We start from the raw sequence: 17,804 nt of genomic DNA on the forward strand, positions 1-17,804 counted from the left end.
GTGCTCAAACACGCAAACATGGTTTCCAAAACTCATTAAATAAATTGATTTTCACAAAACCAGGTTTTTAAAAACCTATTTTTCTGGATCGAAACTCTACCGTATAGGTTTACAAAAACCATGACGTATATCTTCATCTATCATGGAAAATATTCTTGTTGCACTTTCTCTTCATAACTTTCCATCTTTTGGTTCATATTTATATCTGGAGGGGCACCTATATGCGTATAAAAGTAAATATTTAAAAATGCATGTATAAAATCAAGAAATTTTTAAGAAGCTCGCGTGGGCAACTGCCCACATCAGACTACAAGTGGCTCCGCTACTATGGCTAGCTATTGAATTATTTGGCCATCTAATCATCTAAACCAAGTGGATTGAACTCCCTTGGGCACTCACATTGATGTTTTCAATTTCTTGCAGGCGAATATCTTTGATCATTCTTGCACTGATTTTTTAGTTAGTTGACATTGCCGCGTGTTGGTGTGACGTGGATTTCTTGTGGACGAACTCAAGGGCTGGCATTTTGTGTTTTCTTGTATTTTCTAAGGTGATTCAGGACACGAAGTGGGTGATTTGAAACCTGTTACATCCATGTAGGTTGCTCTTATTTGGAATCAAGTACCATTTGATATCTTAAAATCTAAAAAGCAACTTGCTTTTCAAAGCCGTTTTGTTTTATTAGATTACTTCCGCAATCTTGTGGGACCGATTTAGACGACACTTAGCTTGAGATAAGTTTTCCACTACGGCTGGGCATCCAGCTGGGCTAGGGTTTGAGCATGCGGCAAGAGCCTGGCTGGGGACTCGGCCCTACTCGGATATAATAAAAAATATAAAAAATTAATATATAAAAATATATTGTAATGACAAATATGTTAAAATACAACTAAATTTCCATTTTGTTTTCTACTTAATCTTCACTATTTGATTTCCTTGAAATCAACAGTCTAGCCAATTTTCATCAAGTCTTGCATAAGAAGGTTCGGTAGTTACTTGTTTTTTTTATATATAATAGAGCGAGAGGAAAGGAGAAAAAAGTGATGGAAAATAAGTTGCACTAAGTCTTAAAAATGATGAAAAGCTCAAGATACATGCTTCCTAAGATGATATCCTTGTTTAACAGTTTTGAGAAAACTAGTGCTTCCTATGGAAAAGTCACGAATAAACGACTCATTTGGAATAACAGGAAAAATGCCAGACCAAATGAAGGTTCAGATTTGGATAATATCAGGTAGGACTCCCATCAATCAAGTTTCAACTTGACGAGGAGAGCAATTATATCAGCGTTAAACTAATGTTATTGCTTATCCATAGAGCATGCACAAGACAATTTGCCAAAAGTTAAACATGGATGTTAACGTTAAATATTAAAATAAAGGCGAAGACATTACAATGTTCACCATGTTTATATGGGTAACCCTGCTGGAAATGAGTCATAGATATCATAATTGACTTAAAAACTTATAATTGAACATAAAGCTAATGTTATCTTTCAAAATTGATAACTTACCCACGGGCAATCAACTAATGACTAATTTACAGTCAACCATCTATTTTTTAAAGTATTTAAGATAAACTCCTACTCTTTTAAAACATTCTCACGTAGTCACATGTTGCTTGTTGTTTATAAAAGTTACTTGCTTTGGTCATGGACATTTAGTGGGTGTTTGACAACAGTAACATTATGCTATTGTCTCATAATTATACTTCAAAAGGTGAAGTAGAAGTCCCATGAATTTACCCTAAAAAGTGGAGTAGATTCTTGAAACATCTATTCTACTTTTTGGGATAGGTTCACAAGTTGTAACAATGAGTTACCATTGCCAAACAACTCCTTCCAGATGAAACTCCACCAAATTGATATTCTTCTTTTTCAAAAAGAAGTAATAGGTTAAATACTTAAAGTACTATTTAGAAAACACAAAGCTGGCGGTAAGCCTAAGAAGTTTGGTACAGTGAAGTTGGGTTTTTGCTGTTAGACAAATAGTTTCATTGGAACTTTTGAACGGCAACTCTCTGCACAAACTGAAGTATTTATAAGTTGGAAAGTAAGGATTATAGCCAAAAGGTCTTTCAATTTTAGGGCAAGAAACTTAAGTTTTTCAACCCAAGTTTTCGTGGAGTTGTAGCCAAAAGTCAAGCACATATCTACATAACGGACGAAAGATCTCTAATTCATCTATTATGTACATGAGTTGCTGCAAAATGAAATGTTGCAGTAAAAAGTTAATTAATTTCTCTAGCCTTGAAACTCACAACGCATTCAAGAAAAGCGAATGCCATTACATGGAGAGATTGATGGAAGGCTCCCCTTGAAGCAAACACTATAAATTTTCAGGATTGTTTGCCATTAGCAACAATAATATATTGTTTCATGTATCAGTTTGAAGAAAATTTATGTGACACTATAATAAAGTTTTCATAAATTTACACAATCATTAAGATATATAAAACAGTAACAATTTGTTATTGTAGCCAAATGCTCCGTTAGTTCACCATTTTTGCGTCGCTATTGAATCATCTCGGTACAGGAAGGCACTAAAGTTTCAACATTTCTTGTGCATTAGATGGAAAAAAAAAAACTGAAGTGATATAAAGGCAAGGTATAATAACAGGTATGAACATTATTTATTAAAATATACGGAGACACACATATAATGACAAGCCTATTCGACATCAACAGATAGTCTACAAATAGCACACACACACACACACACACATATATATATATATATATATAGCCTAGCCAAACCTTATGGTCCCAAAAGGGACGTCCACAAATTGGTGAAAAGGCGAAAACAGTTACCACTTTAAGTTTTGTGGTCTGCCACAACAAACGGCCACTAAGCATTCACAGGCAACTGTGGAAGGAAAAATCTTTGCAAGTCAACTCTGAAAAGATGCCTTAAATCCTTAGGGAGTGTTTGATGGTGTTGGAATTGTGGAATTTTAAAATTAAAATTTCATTTTTCATAGTATGGGAATTGTGGTATCAAACAAATAATTTTGATTCTGTAATTATAGGCTTATCCTTGAATATCCTGAAATTGTGACTCTATCCTATGGGTGAAATTATGATCCCATAATTTTAGACTTTTTTTCATTTCTCTTTAGGATACATGTCATGAAGGTTTTAATTCATCAATTCTAAATTTAAGCTAAGTTTAGAGTTCCAATTGCTGCCCTGGAGATTAGGCCACTTTTTAATTTAAAAAGGCTTATCATGCTATAGCAGGCACAGTAATCTTGTGGGGTTTGTCTCACCCTAACTTGCCAATATAAAAAGAAAGGGATTGACAAACTGAGCAAAAAGACAGAACAAAAGATTGATCACAAATGTCTCATTTGGAAAGCAATAAAGACATGTTGGCACGCATTAAAGTTTAATAATAGCACCTCTAGCCCCCAATCTATATATATATATATATATATATATATATATATATATATAATACAAGTGGCGTATGATTAAGTCGCGTGAAAACATTTTTGGAACTACTTACTTTTTTTTTTCTTTTTTTAGTTGGGCGTTGGGGTTCTTATTTTTCATAATATTAGATTTGATCACTGGTCATTATATACGTAAGTAACACTATCATTCTTTCTTATTCTTCATAATGATTGAACAGTGAATATTCATTCAGTTATGAGGGATATAGACCTATCAATTAAGTTGTGCTACTCTCTAAGGTTCGCAGTTTTAGTTTTATGATATATTTGGAAAATAAATTATGGTATTAAACATGGCAATGTCACCATTTTTTGTTTACATCACTTTTTCATTGTGTTTGTGAGGTGTCCGTCTTTCTCCGCAGCATTCTTAACAAGAAACATTCAATAAGAACAAAGTTTCACATTCATTAAAATGTTGGACGGTGAACATTCAAGAAAATGATAAGACAATTTTAGAAGAAAAAACTCACATAGATTAATAACTTCTATATAAGAACCATGTAAACTGGAGGGCTACAGTACACTTCAGCCGAATATCACAAACTTGGAGTATAGCTAAATTGTAAAGTATGAAAGGGTCGACCTATTGTGAAGCCACATCTATGATCGGTCTTGCTCAGCCACTTATCAGCCAATGATAAAAATACGATGTAAGAACTAGGCTTAGGCATCGGATCGGCCCGACCTACCTTGACCCAGCCTTATAAGAGTGGGTTGGCCTGATATCAAAAACCTGAGCTCAGGCCTGGGCTCGATGCTCAAAACCTAAGTCCAAGCCTAACCTGGCTCAACCCGCTCATAATAAAAATTATTTTTAATATAAAATATATTTTAATAATAAAATATATATTATTAATTTTAAAAATAATATTTAAAATTTACCAAACCAAACCGAATACCCATCAACCAATTCACGCCCAATCGAACCGAGGTACCGGTTGGGTACTCAACCCAATGCTCACCTCTAGTAAGTACAATTATTAGCATCCCAGTAAAAAGTGCAAAGTTATTCTATGCATAAAGCTACCACCATTATTAATTTTCAATCATTTTGATGGGACTACATCCACTTGGGGGCAGGAAGCATCTTATCTTAGTACGAGCACACCGTAAGGACCAAACAAGAAACTGTGCCCATCGTAAGGGACCAAACAAGAAACTGTGCGCAGATAGGGCAGCGGGGCTGGTTGATTGCGAGGTTACAATTTGTGGTGAAACTTTTTTACCGCTTCCAAGTAGCCGTATTATGAGTGGAGAAAAAACTTATTTCATTTCACAAAAGAAACTTTACTTTCACTATTTTTTCTTATTATGTCATTTTTTATTTTTTGGGCGAGTATGAGTAATATTTAATCCTATATTATAGATGATAGCCAAAACTTTTATGATACAAAGTATGCTTTCTATGCTTTAGAGTGTTGCCCTGGTTGCGCTTCATCTTAGATGTCAGTTTTTTTTTTTTTTGCTCATAATTCAAGAATTCAAATTAAATAGTGGGTCTCTCTTTCTTTCTATTAAATGAATTGTGAATTGTTGAGAGGTAGGCTCTCTTTCTTTTATTAAAAAAATAATAATATCGGCTCCAAGAAAGTAGTCAGGTGCCGTTCCAAGTTGGTGAGAACGATATTGTGAAGCTGATCGACAACTTTGCACGCTGAAATGAAATTTCTCAGTTGATTCAATCCTTACCAGCTACCACCATTGTTTTAAAATGGAAAGAAATATAAAAAGAAGGAGATTTGTCAAAGTGTGGGGGAAGACCACGCCATCTTCAACAACTAATAGATCGAAAACAGCAACGCTGTAGAATTTTTATTTCATCTTGTTGGCAAAACTTTTGGAATACATGGCGCCGCCACGAGAGGATATGTTCCACCACCATCCACGTCAGTTGAATGTCTCTTTTCCAAATCTGACGATTTGGTTGCTGCTCCTTCACAGCGATGCTAATGTTTTCCTACGTTGGTTCTTTCAAAATAGACTCATCAACATTAGTTCAATTTCAAATCCATGCTTTTGTTTTACATAAATTAAATTAAAGATCTAGGGGCTGACCAGGGTGTTACATTCACCGTGATCATAAAAAACCGATATGTGATAAACTTGGAGCATTTTACCGTCACAGATGAAAGACCATAATATACAACCTACTATATATATAATGCATCCTACTTATATGTCTTAATAATTATAAAAGGGTTCTTATTAATAACAATATTGTCGTCTTAAGAATATATTCGTTACCAAGTCATTCATGCGTTTTAAGAACATACGTTTTTCTTATCAAACAATTCATAAGTGTAACTAAGAAGTTAAAATTGCTAGATGACCTTTACATCTCGTGGTGGCAAAATGGGCTTAGAACAATCCAAAATCCCGAATTCCATATACATGAATGCAAAAGTGAAAAGAAAAATGAAAAGCATCAATTAGGAAGAGGACCATACGGCAACAAAAGCTTTTGTCACAACTTCGAGAGGTAGTCTGGACTTTGAGGATTTCTTCTTCAAGTTATAGACGTTGTGAAGCAAAAGACAAATCCGGAGACAATATATTCTCAATCCAGCGGGAAAAACCTGGACCGTGGGGTTGGTGCGCGGTGGATCAATAGGGAAAAATTGAAAATTCGACGAGCCGCCAGATATCTGTTGATAATTCTTAAAAACTAACCTGTCAACTTTCATGATCGGAAGTGGAAAGCTATTTCCAATGTAAGGGTTGCTGTTAGGTTTCCCACCTTCTACTAATTAAAAATAATCATTCTTTTGAAATTGAACCCGACAAATCAAGGAATAGATGCATCTTAACTAACTAATATTAATATTTTGAACATATTTTATATTGCACAGTTGATGTAAAAAAATTGCTGAACTGCAAAATAAAAAAGTTTCGTTTTTATTTTGACGATCTAATTATCACTAGTTTGGGTTTTGAATTAATATCATGTTAGAACGGATTAGTTTGTAGCTACGGCGTCTTACAGATTAGTGCATTTGAGAACAGCCTTTCAGTAAATATGTCAATTTTGAAAAGTTCGTTGAACGGAGCATTTTTTTTACTAGGGGTCTCTCCTTCCGGCACTGTGGGGGCTGGCTTCAACTATGGCGGCCGAGGGGGAGGGGGCAGACAATGGCAGCTCCACGGAATCCGCTCCGGCCGTCACTCTCACCTTCCACTCGCCGCGCCCCGCTTATAAATATACCGACCTCCTTTCTTACACCAACCCACCTCGCTCCTTCCTCCGTATATTCCTTTCTCTCTGAGTCTCTGAGCTCCAGATTTTCCTCCAATGGCCGCGAGTGTGCGACCGAGCCTCAGGACCTCAATTCCATTGAAAATTTATCGTGGGAGACTTGATGGGACCGCTGGTCCGTCTCGGCTGGGGTTCCGCCGAAGGAACCTGCTTCCTCCCGCGAGAGCGTCCGCCGAAGCCACGTTCTCGCCAGAGAACGGCGGCAGGAAGAATGAGGTCAAGCCGCCGAAATGCTTTTCGAACGAGACGGAGAACGGATCCTTTCCGGAGGGCTCTAACCGAGCGAACGATCAGTTCGTCGGGTGGTTCCACCAGGCGTGGCCGTATATCCGGGGCCACAGAGGGAGCACGTTCGTCGTCGTCATCTCAAGCGAGATCGTGGACAATCCTGAGTTGCTCGATGGAATTCTTCAGGTGGATATGGAACGAATGCCCGTGGCTTCGGCTTTTCGTATCTCCATTCTCGTTTTTCTCTTCTGCTCTTTATTTTATTTGAATTGTCGGCTTGCTTTTCATCGTTATGTTCTACTTTCCCGTTGTTCCTTTTGAAGCTGGATTCTAGTTAATGGAAGTTTCTTGTGGAAGTATCTGCTCGTCAATGTACTTTCATGCTTTCAAAGGAACCTTCTGAGTTTTCATGAAACTCATCTTGTTAAAGATAACACTCTTCTAACACTGTAAGCGTCTTCTTCATTTTGAAAGAGTTATGTGTTTATGAAGTAAAAGCTAAGTGTTCTTATAGAGCACGTAGGAAACACCTTCTATGTACAAGACATTAGGGCTGTGCGGCTGTGCCGTTTTCTAGTCGTCCTTGTTCTTCTTCTTTGTTGATGTTCTTATTTACTTTGGATCCAGAGCTTTGTTAAACACCGGTTTCTCGCTTGACGGGTTGATCCCGTGTCTTGTTCTGGAAAGTATAAGCTACGGTATGAGAGTTTTTGCACGCCAAAAGTTTGGGGAATTCTCTTGTTTCATGTCTCATAACGATTGACTGAATGTGATTGTGAAGCAAAGGAAGCTGACTTTAGCCTTGTTTACAGTTCACGTGCGCATATAGATGACTGATGCATCTGGACAAGGGCGTTTTTTCCTTGTTTGTGGCAAGTTAATTGTTTGTAAGAGCAGATTAATATGGACCTGTTTCATAAGTCCGTTGGTTCTCTTCATGGCTGTTACCGTTGTTTACAGATTTGCTACGTCCATGTCCATAAACGTGTATTCAGTAGCGTTCGCGAAGATACTGATGTGCACAAGCTCTTGGTGTCAGGATTTGTCTCTCCTGCATGGTTTGGGGATCAAGTTTGTTATTGTTCCTGGGACTCAGTTGCACATTGATAGGCTTTTGACAGAGAGAGGTATCCAAATCTACCCTTTTCTCGATGGAACGATAGTCTCAAATAGTGTATTATATTTTGTAGTTACCATGCATTTTTGTACTAATGTGGGACATTACGTGAATCTTTCAAACTTGATATGAACTTTTTTTCCACGCTGTAGGAAGAAGAGCAAAGTATGCTGGTCGCTACAGAATTACAGATTCTGATTCACTGAAAGCAGCAATGGAAGCTGCTGGGACAGCTCAGTATGCAATACAATCAAAGCTCTCTCCTGGCCCTCCTATACTGAGTCTTCGCCGGCATGGTGACAATAGTCGTTGGCATGATGTTGGTGTCAGGGTTGTTAGTGGAAACTTTCTGGCAGCTAAGGTAAGATGCTCATTAGTGCTTTTTCTCACATCTGTGTGCCATGTCCACTCTTTTCTGGCTGGTAAATCTCATGTTTGTTTGCACTATGACCCAAGTTCGATTGCCCTAACACCCAAGTTTGATTGTGGTGGTTCTGTCACATGCATAATTTTCAGTAGAACTGATTTTGGTAGGGGCATGATGAGAAATGCAACCTGTTCAATGCCTTACAGAAATAATTTTTATTCAGCAGTTCCAAAAATTTCCTTCCAATGATCACATATTTCATGGTGCAACTGTCAACTGCTTCCTTTGTTTTTCTCAATAAAGAAACTAAATGGGTAGTTTGTTGTCGTGATTGACGAGGTTTTACGATGACCAAAACCTGGAATTATTTGCTTGTTATTGTGGCATGAAGTGGTTGATTTCTGGGTACTGCCATGACAGAATTTTGTTGTTTGTAAAAAACATTATATGTTGAACCTTTTTCCCTTCCAGGTGAATCCTATGGACTACACTGATTTCCTTTCCTTTTCTTTTCCTATAATATTGTTATACCAGAGAAGAGGAGTTGTCGATGGAATTGATTATGGAGCTACTGGTGAAGTAAAGAAAATAGATATTTCTCAAATACAGGAAAGGCTTGAAGCTGATTGCATAGTTGTAGTGAGCAACCTGGGTTACTCCAGCTCTGGAGAAGTACTTAACTGCAAGTATGCTACGCATAAATTTTATCTATAATTGCTTGCGCTGTTTTAATCTGATCTTGTGTGTTCCAATATGTCAACTATATTATAGATTTATGTTCTCCATGTTCATACTTCAGTTCAGGGGTTCTGTAAGTAGACATACTTTACTTGCTCGTCAACATGTTGGGATCTGGATAAGCAACCCATAGCTGGGTAGCTGACCAGCCTATCAAAAGAGTGATCAATAGGACATTTCAGGAATTGTTCTGTCCTCTTTCTTTATGGGTCTGCGCGACAAGTGTGGACTCACACTTCGTCCATGCCTAGGTGGTGCCTTGGCAACATAGTCTACAACCTATGCTGGGCACCTATGCACATTTTTTTTTTAGTGTTTTAACTTTTCTTGTTTTCACTTTATTTGTTTAAAACATAATCACAAATATTGTTTTTGGGTTTTAAACGCCGAGGTTTTTCTTGGGTTTAATACGGCAAGTCGACAACCTTGAAAAAAAAGGGAAAGTAAATTTTTAAAAAATCCTATTAGGGAAAACCAAAATAAATGAGAAGATAATAATTCAACATAAAAAAAAGTAGATAAGGAACAAATAAGAATTAAAAAATGGAAACAGGCAATTTGGCATTAAAAAATGCATAAATTGAAAAAAGGGGGGAAATGTGTTTTTGCATGCTTTTTTCATTTTGGTGTTTTTTGTAACAAAACAGCGTTTTTTTTTTGTCCATTGTTTTCAGCTCAGCTGACTTATTGTTCATGTTTTTAACATTTTTTTTTTAGAAAAAAATGTGTTTTTTGTAACTATGGTTTAAACTGTTGTTTGTGGAAGAGGAAGGAGAAAGTGGGTGATTTTTTGGGGGGCTAAGGGATTTGGGCTTGTAAGAAGGAGTTCAGAGATCCCATCTAGCCCCATATTACTAGGAGTCTAGGAGTTCATATAAATTGGACCGGAACTTTTATGCTACTGTTTTAGAAATTCAACAGTATTGATTTGATCTAGTTATTTGGTTTTAAAGAAATTGACACCTGAAACATCTAATTCAAGCACCAAGTTTTTATACCAGTTGAAGAATCAATTGGTCTTAAAAATTCATAAATTTAGGGCTCATAACTAAGATCATGTTTTCATCTTCTGCCCATGAACTGATATATGACTTTTAGCTCTTGGGATATGCAGGGCTTGTTTTCAGGCTTATGTGTGTGTAGTTTTTTTGCACATGCACATGATTAAGCATTGATTTCTGAATCATGTATGAGTATGACTGCAATTCTTCATGACCTATCCAATAATTTTTATGTGTTAAGTTTTCCTAAACATTCGCTAAAATCATTGAGTTAATGATTGCAGCATGTATGAAGTGGCAACTGCTTGTGCCCTAGCAATTGAGGCAGACAAAATGATCTGCTTCATGGATGGTCCTATTCACGATGATCATGGAAGGCTCATTAGGTTCTTGACTCTCCAAGATGCAGACATGTTGATAAGAAAGCGTGCTGAGCAGAGTGAAATTGCTGCTAACTATGTTAAAGCTGTTGGTGAAGACGATGTTGCTTCCTCTAGATCTATTGCTAATTATGAAGCTGGCCATACTCTGGAGAATGGTAATGGTTCCATGAGCAGATATAGTGCAACATTCCAAAATGGAGTTGGCTTTGACAATGGGGAGGGCATATGGACTGGCGAACAAGGGTTTGCTATTGGCGGGGAAGATCGGCTGGGCAGGCTAAATGGTTACCTTTCGGAGCTAGCTGCTGCTGCTTTTGTCTGCAGGGTAAGAAACAAATCAAAATAATTTGATCTAGATGTTTTTTGCATGTTATTACTTGTGATTCTCTTTATCTTGCTGGCTTCGAATCACAATTTTGTTAGTTTTTGTATCTCTGTTGCCAGTATCGGAGTAAACTGATTCTATCAAATTGCTACAAATGGCTCTTACTGTTTTCTATTAAAGTCACTTTGGGTTATGAATATTATATAGTTCTAAAAAGGTGTGTGGTTCATTAGTACACTACTCAATTTGTAGTTTACTGTCATCTTTCTCCTTAAACTGATGAGATTTGAAGTAGACTATACCAGCTTGGCCAATCCAACACCTGACACTGCCCCACTTTTTCATGGTTCATAACATCTAAAACCTATAGGAGATTTGGTGGCTTTTATAATTTTGAAGTGTTTAACTCGATCGAAACGTGATGTACAGTCTATAGACTGCACTGATTACATGGTTTTGGATTTCTAGCTCATGGAGACCAGATACCTGCCATCTGAAGGGATTGAATTTTGATATGATAACCTTAGTGGTCCTATGATCACATATACGTATCTGTAATTGGGCATTCTAGTGATAAAATATATGCAAAGAATGTCATGAACCAAAACATGCTACACTGTCTCTGAATAAAAGGATCAATTCAAGCTTGGTAACTTGCATCCATCTGATTATGTAACCATCAAGTAATACTATTAATCATTTTGAATGAATTACCACATGCCCCCGCCCCCTAAAAAACAGGAAGAAAAGAAAAACATGTAAATATTAGTGTATGTGTGTATATGTACAGGGGAACTTGATTCTGAAGACGCACACAGACGCACGGGTGTGTATCTTTTGTGTATATTGTTTTGGTAGTTTTTAGGAAGATGGGTACTTGTTGAAGCATTAGAAATGGAGGAAAAACTTGTTTATGCATTCCACTAAGCTGGAAATGATAAATTTTAATTTTTATCTCTACATATGTTGCATAGTAGACTTACACATTCTGGAGAAGGAATGTTACTTTAGCATGTCTTCTTTCTCCGTTTTCTAAAATGGCTTTCTTAAAATAGGGTGGAGTTCAAAGAGTGCATCTTTTAGATGGTACTTTGCGTGGATCTTTACTGCTTGAGCTGTTCACCAGAGATGGAGTTGGGACTATGGTGGCTAGGTATGTTAATGCTTATGGATTTCTATTTTTGCTGGTTTCAAATTATCCTTTCCTATTTTATTAATTTAGCCATTTAGGTATACCCTTCATACTTGTGAAACTATAATTGGTGAATGATTTACCATTTCCATTTTCTAGAGAAATTTTGACTAAACTGACGGAGAGACTTTTTTCATGAGCAAGGGACGACATGGTTTTGCAACATGGGACAACTAGAAGAGAGTACAGTACAGTCACCTCCCAAATTGGCAAATTTGATGTGTTCAAGAACAACTACTTTTTGTATAATGCGTGAGAAAAACCTTGTCAATGAAGCCTGACAATGATATTTGTGACGATGGCCTTAAGCTATATCTGAATGATGTAGTTTCAACTTTCAAAGTTGCTACCAGCCTTAACAAAGGTTCAGATTTATGAGAAAAAACTTTCCTTCCAAGCATGTAATATGGAATATGCAGTTCTATTTCCTCTATGAAGATAATGTAGAGTTCCAACTGTCCTGTCAAGCAACCCAGGGGCCTATAGAGCTTAATTTTTCGATAACAGATTGTCATCATCATGTGGTAAGTAAATAAAAAACCCAAAGAGCATAACAGGAACTTCTCAAGATACATGTTGCATTCAAAACCAATATAGTTTATCAGAAGCATCCAAGAGGGATAACTCATCAGTTCAGCAGAAGAAGCTAGTAGTTCACTTTACGTCTAGGGGCCCATCTGTTGAAGAACCGATTTTGCATTGACCGAGGGATTTTATGAACTATGATATCCTAATGCTCGTTAGCTATTTCGTCCTTTTGATTATGGGGCTTAAAGGGTACATTTTTTATTGAGGCTATGTCAAAGAAATTGTAACCATGCATCAAATTGGCATCCCAGTACTGTCGGAGAGGCCAAGAATATCAAAGAGTGGTTGTAAGTGAATGGGCACATAAGATGGAAGTTGAAATTCAATCGTGCCATGGAAAAGTCAAAAGTGGGATTGGAAGCAGGACACAAACAGCAATGCAAGATTGATTATTTGTTGTTGCATCGGTTATATTGCACCAGTTTTATCTTAAAATCCTCATTTTGTCAATTTGATGTTGAAAATGTACTTTTACGTTTAGCTGAATGAAGAAGTTTAATTTGCAGGTTCTTAACAAGGTCGATCCTAGAAGCTTTATATGCAGATAAAAGTTAATCAATTTATGGACTGAAGCACACCCCCACAGTTTGGTGCCAAGTTTCTATGATCTGATAAAAGTTTGTAGTCTCAGTAAATACTAGTGGATGGTCTATTTGTTCGGGATATGATGTGGTAATGATCAATCAGGAGAAATTAGAAAAGCTGATTAAACCTTTTAAGATGAGATGTTTAGAATAAAATAATTTAAATAAGTCATGATAATTCTTATGATCAATGTTTTGAGGGGAAAAATATTATATTAATTCTTGACAAAAACATGGTTAAAAATATGCTCCAGAAACATAATGTGGACAATCCTAGTCTGACTGGGTGCTGAGTGCAAAGAATTGAAAGGCTTTCTGATGAACTTGGTGAATTATGCAAAGCTCCAACAAGAGCATCATAGGTGCTTCAAGTACTTATATTGATCAGGTCGGATATGCCATATAAGAAAATTTACTTTGGGAAACTTGGAAAAGGATAGTGAGATATTTTGAGGGCATACCAGAAAATTGTCTGATATGTCACAAATATTATCTCTGTCTTGTTAATCTCAAACATTTGGCTTTTCTGGTTATGATGTTTCAATGATCCAAGTGTTGGTTGATCAGTTTCAACTATTTGTATCAGTGTGGAAGGATCTTATGTCATGGCAGATGGAAAGCATAAGAGTGGGATTTACGGCACTGACTACTGTTCTGGTGGAAGTAGTATGGGTTAATGAGCCTATGAAGACTTGAAAATGAAGTTGCAATCCCATGTATGATAATAAAGTGCAGCAGCTTTTTCCCCTCATCATGTTCAAATGAACTTTTGATATGTTCAAGAAATAGTGAGTTTATTATAGCTGGAAAAACAAGAAGCTTGTGTTATGAACAACTAGTTTATTTTAAATATTGAAGTAACTGCATGAAGGGAAACTTTGCATGTTTAAGAATATCATGCAACCCAAAGGACATCTACGTCACATGGATGCAGCTACTTGAGAATTGGGAATTCAGCAATTTTTGTGGAGTTCACAGGGTGTGACCTTATGTATACAGGTCAAAATGGAATATTCCTGTGAGAACAGGGTGCATTTGTATTCTTGTCCTGTATATTTTGATCATCTGTACTATCACCATTAAAGAGTTCCCAGATACATGATGTTGATTCTATTTTTCAATTCTTTTTATGAAGCCACGTGTGGAGGCAAGTTGTAAACTTGTAATTATGTTTGTATTTGTAACTACTTGAGGATCTTTACATAAAGTTTCCTCAGTTCTTCCATTGGGAAGTAAGCTTCGGCTCTTGGCTGCCTTTTTTTCTTGTTGTACTCCAACTTTGTCCTTTCCTTTTCCATATTCTTTCTTAAATTTGAATGCAAGCTTTGTGGTGCATTATATGGTTAAACACAATTCTGTTATTTCTTCCAGTGATGTTTACGAGGGAACAAGAATGGCCAGAATGGAAGATATTCCTGGAATAAAGCAAGTCATACAGCCTTTAGAAAATTCGGGTGCTTTGGTTAGAAGGACTCATGATGAGGTGCATGCCTGAGTGTTTCTTTTATTTTCTTACACTTTGTGTGCTTTGTCCCTTTTTATCTGACAGTTACATGGTACTGTCTTATTTGGAGATGATCCATTGTGCATCTAACATATCATTTTTTATAACCAAAGTTGCGTGAGGCATTGGATTCGTTCATCGTTGTCGAGAGAGATGGCTCTATTATTGCATGTGCTGCCCTTTTTCCTTACTTTGAGGACAAGTCTGGAGAAGTTGCTTGTATTGCTGTTTCTCCTGAATGTCGTGGACATGGACAAGGAGACAAGCTGCTTGGTATGAGCTTGAAACCCTTTTTCAACTTCTTTATTAAAGCCTTTACATTTTTCTGCAGCGGGTAAAGACTGATGAGATCATGTAGGTTCTGACCATTCAATAGCTGGTTCAACAGGTCAGCTACAACTCATGTTTAGTGTTCATGTGGTCTTTATAGATTACTTAATGGAGAACCATATGAGAATAGGAAATGCCAACATTTGGATGATCGCTAGTCCAAATATCAGTAGTTCACGTTGCAGAGCGGCTAAAAGTGGATGCACCTGCTTTTAATTTGAATGACGAGTCAAAGCATGCTTTCTAGTGGATCAAACGAACACATGTACAGACCAAGCAAAGAGTCCTGCAGCCTTGACTTACTTGGACCAGTTACATCTGGTTGGTTAATTCATTAATTGGTTAAGCCCCACTTAATTGGTAGATTTTACAGCCAAAAATGAAAAAAAGTTTCCCTCCACACCCCTGTGTGTGCGGATAGAAAAAGAGAGAGAATCGGGAACTGGGTTGAGACTTGATTATCCCAATTGCGTTTTTGTTTTTGGAGTTAAGATTGCTTGTTGAATAAATTCGTGGTTATTTTTCATTTATCCAGACTACGTCGAGAAGAAAGCAACAACTTTGGGTCTGGAGAAGCTGTTTCTGCTGACAACTCGTGCTGCTGATTGGTAAGTAACCTTCAAGAAGATTTCCTTCAGATGGATTCAGGTTCTTACATTTTTAACCACTTATCCTTGTTATCATAAACTTCTTCAGGGCGCATCTGTTAGGCAAGAAAGTAATATAAGGGCGTACTAGACTGGTGATTTTTCACCTGGTTGTTCATTCTAAAGTCAATAGTCACAAATAACGTCTCGGAGTTTTAAACGGCGAGGTTTTTTTCGAGTATAATACGGCGAGCTTAGAAAAAAACAGTTTTAAAAATTTTAAAAAACTAAAAATAGAAGAAAAATAAAATAAGTGAGAAATTAATAATACAAACATCTAGATTTGCAACAAATAAAAAAAAACTGAAAAAATGAAAAAAGGTGAAAAACCGCTTTTTTAACTTTTTTACAAAAACACTTTTTTTTTAAGTTTTAAACGGCCATTTAATTTATCGCATTTTTTCGTGTTTTTTTTTAAAAGAATGTGTTTTCTGTGACTATAAGTCAAACATAAATGAAATGTTCAGAAAAGTGCGCAAGCTAATGATTTGAGGAAAATATGACCATTTTTCCACACTTTTTTTTCCGCCGTATGCATGGAAAATGCTTCTTATAATTTTTCTCGTACCATCAAATTTATTATTCTGCAGTTTGTTTTGGACTAATACTCTCTCTCTCACTCTTTTCACACGCACACACGTCTGTGGGTAACACTGCGGTGCTGTGGGGTATCTATTTCCATACCATGAAAAATAAACTGGAGGTTATACTATCGAGGTCAGAGCGTATTTATGCACTTGTGATTTATTTGATAGGAACCATGCTTATATCAAACATGGTTTGAAAGAGGCATATTGTGTGCCATCGAGTTTTAGGATGCTTATCAGTCATGACTACAGAATTACAGGATCTGAAAATCGTTTTCAAAAAGAGTTTTGCAACTTATATTGTGAAGAATTTGATGGATTGAAAAGCTTTTTCATTGATAAAAAGTAAAATTTTTATTAAACGTGGATGCACACAGGACACGTATCGTCATTCTATACAGGTACCTACACAAATATATATTAGGACACAGCCAACCAATGCAGACAATATAGGTAGATTTTAACCGAAAAAATCTTTCCACTGTTTTTATAACATGCTAGTTTTTCAAAACACATCTTTTTCTTTTACATGAATCATTATCTTACCATGAATCAATATCTTACCACTACTTGAATAGACTAAAATTGATTAGCTATAGCTTATGTATGTTTGTGTGTATACACCGTAGCACTATTTTAGATTGGATGCACGCAGACGCAGCAAGGGTAAGCTGGTCACATGATTTTATGATGCATATGGCGTATTTGGGATTCTTGAGATGCTCATCCATTTGGTTGCTCAACTTTCATATCTACCGAAGTGGTACCCTTGTCTTGATAGCAGCTGATGTTTGTCGGCATTGTTATGTCCTGCAGGTTTGTTAGGCGTGGATTTACCCCATGCTCTTTAGAATTCATCCCTGAAGCTAAGAGGAAAAAGATAAACCTTTCTCGCGGATCAAAGTACTATATGAAGAATCTACAGCCAGAATATAGTGGAATCACCATTGGAAAAATCTCAAATGTATAAATCTGATTGTTCTTGGTGAAGGAAGTACCTTCATTGCCCTTTGGACATGAGTTGTTTATGTGTTATTCATCAGGATGTTAGTTCGGTGGAGCATGTGGCCAAAATTGGCTAGAACAGCTATTCGACCGAATCTGATGAGATTCTAGCTGACGTTATTTTCTTTTCAAGTCGGGTTCTGGGTAGGAAGATCTTCAAAATTCTCTCCCAGTCGAGGAGCATCCCTTTAGATGTTTCGTTCCTTCAGACAAGGCTTCCTGGGACGTTTCGTGTTGTTAAGGGAAACAGTGGACCTTCTGCAGAGTGCGCTTCGGCTGTTTTATAAATGCTGGGGCTTTAGGGGGCAAAGAAAAAGTCGGTCCGGTTCCGCTGTATTATACTGGAAACTGGCAAGATGTATTGTCACTTGGTCTTCTTGTTTAACCTTGTTGGAAATTGTATTCTTTTATATTGATTAATATTTTTTGAATCCCAGCAAAAATGCCTCGTGACTCTTGTCTACTGATGTTTGAATGTCTTTGATATTTATTATTTATA

The 17,804-nt window shown here is 36.8% G+C and overlaps 1 protein-coding gene across 2 annotated transcripts; it reads left to right on the forward strand.

The window, feature by feature from the left end:
• Window positions 1–6,529: 6,529 nt before the first annotated feature.
• On the forward strand, window positions 6,530–17,736 carry LOC116250189 (probable amino-acid acetyltransferase NAGS1, chloroplastic). Of its 2 annotated transcripts, none has more exons than XM_050076740.1 (10): window positions 6,530–7,123; window positions 7,898–8,064; window positions 8,207–8,415; window positions 8,956–9,107; window positions 10,445–10,868; window positions 11,924–12,021; window positions 14,604–14,715; window positions 14,850–15,009; window positions 15,602–15,674; window positions 17,117–17,736. In XM_050076740.1, exons 1-10 carry the CDS (start codon window positions 6,813–6,815, stop codon window positions 17,268–17,270), a joined length of 1,860 nt encoding a protein of 619 aa, XP_049932697.1. In that variant the 5' UTR covers window positions 6,530–6,812; the 3' UTR covers window positions 17,271–17,736. The 2 variants fall into 2 exon arrangements, with proteins under 2 accessions (XP_049932697.1, XP_031479527.1); XM_031623667.2 differs by having other exon boundaries at window positions 6,531–7,123; window positions 7,977–8,064.
• Window positions 17,737–17,804: the final 68 nt, after the last annotated feature.

This window comes from Nymphaea colorata, chromosome 3 (genome assembly GCF_008831285.2).
Source record: "Nymphaea colorata isolate Beijing-Zhang1983 chromosome 3, ASM883128v2, whole genome shotgun sequence".
NCBI classification, from domain to species: Eukaryota; Viridiplantae; Streptophyta; class Magnoliopsida; order Nymphaeales; family Nymphaeaceae; genus Nymphaea; species Nymphaea colorata.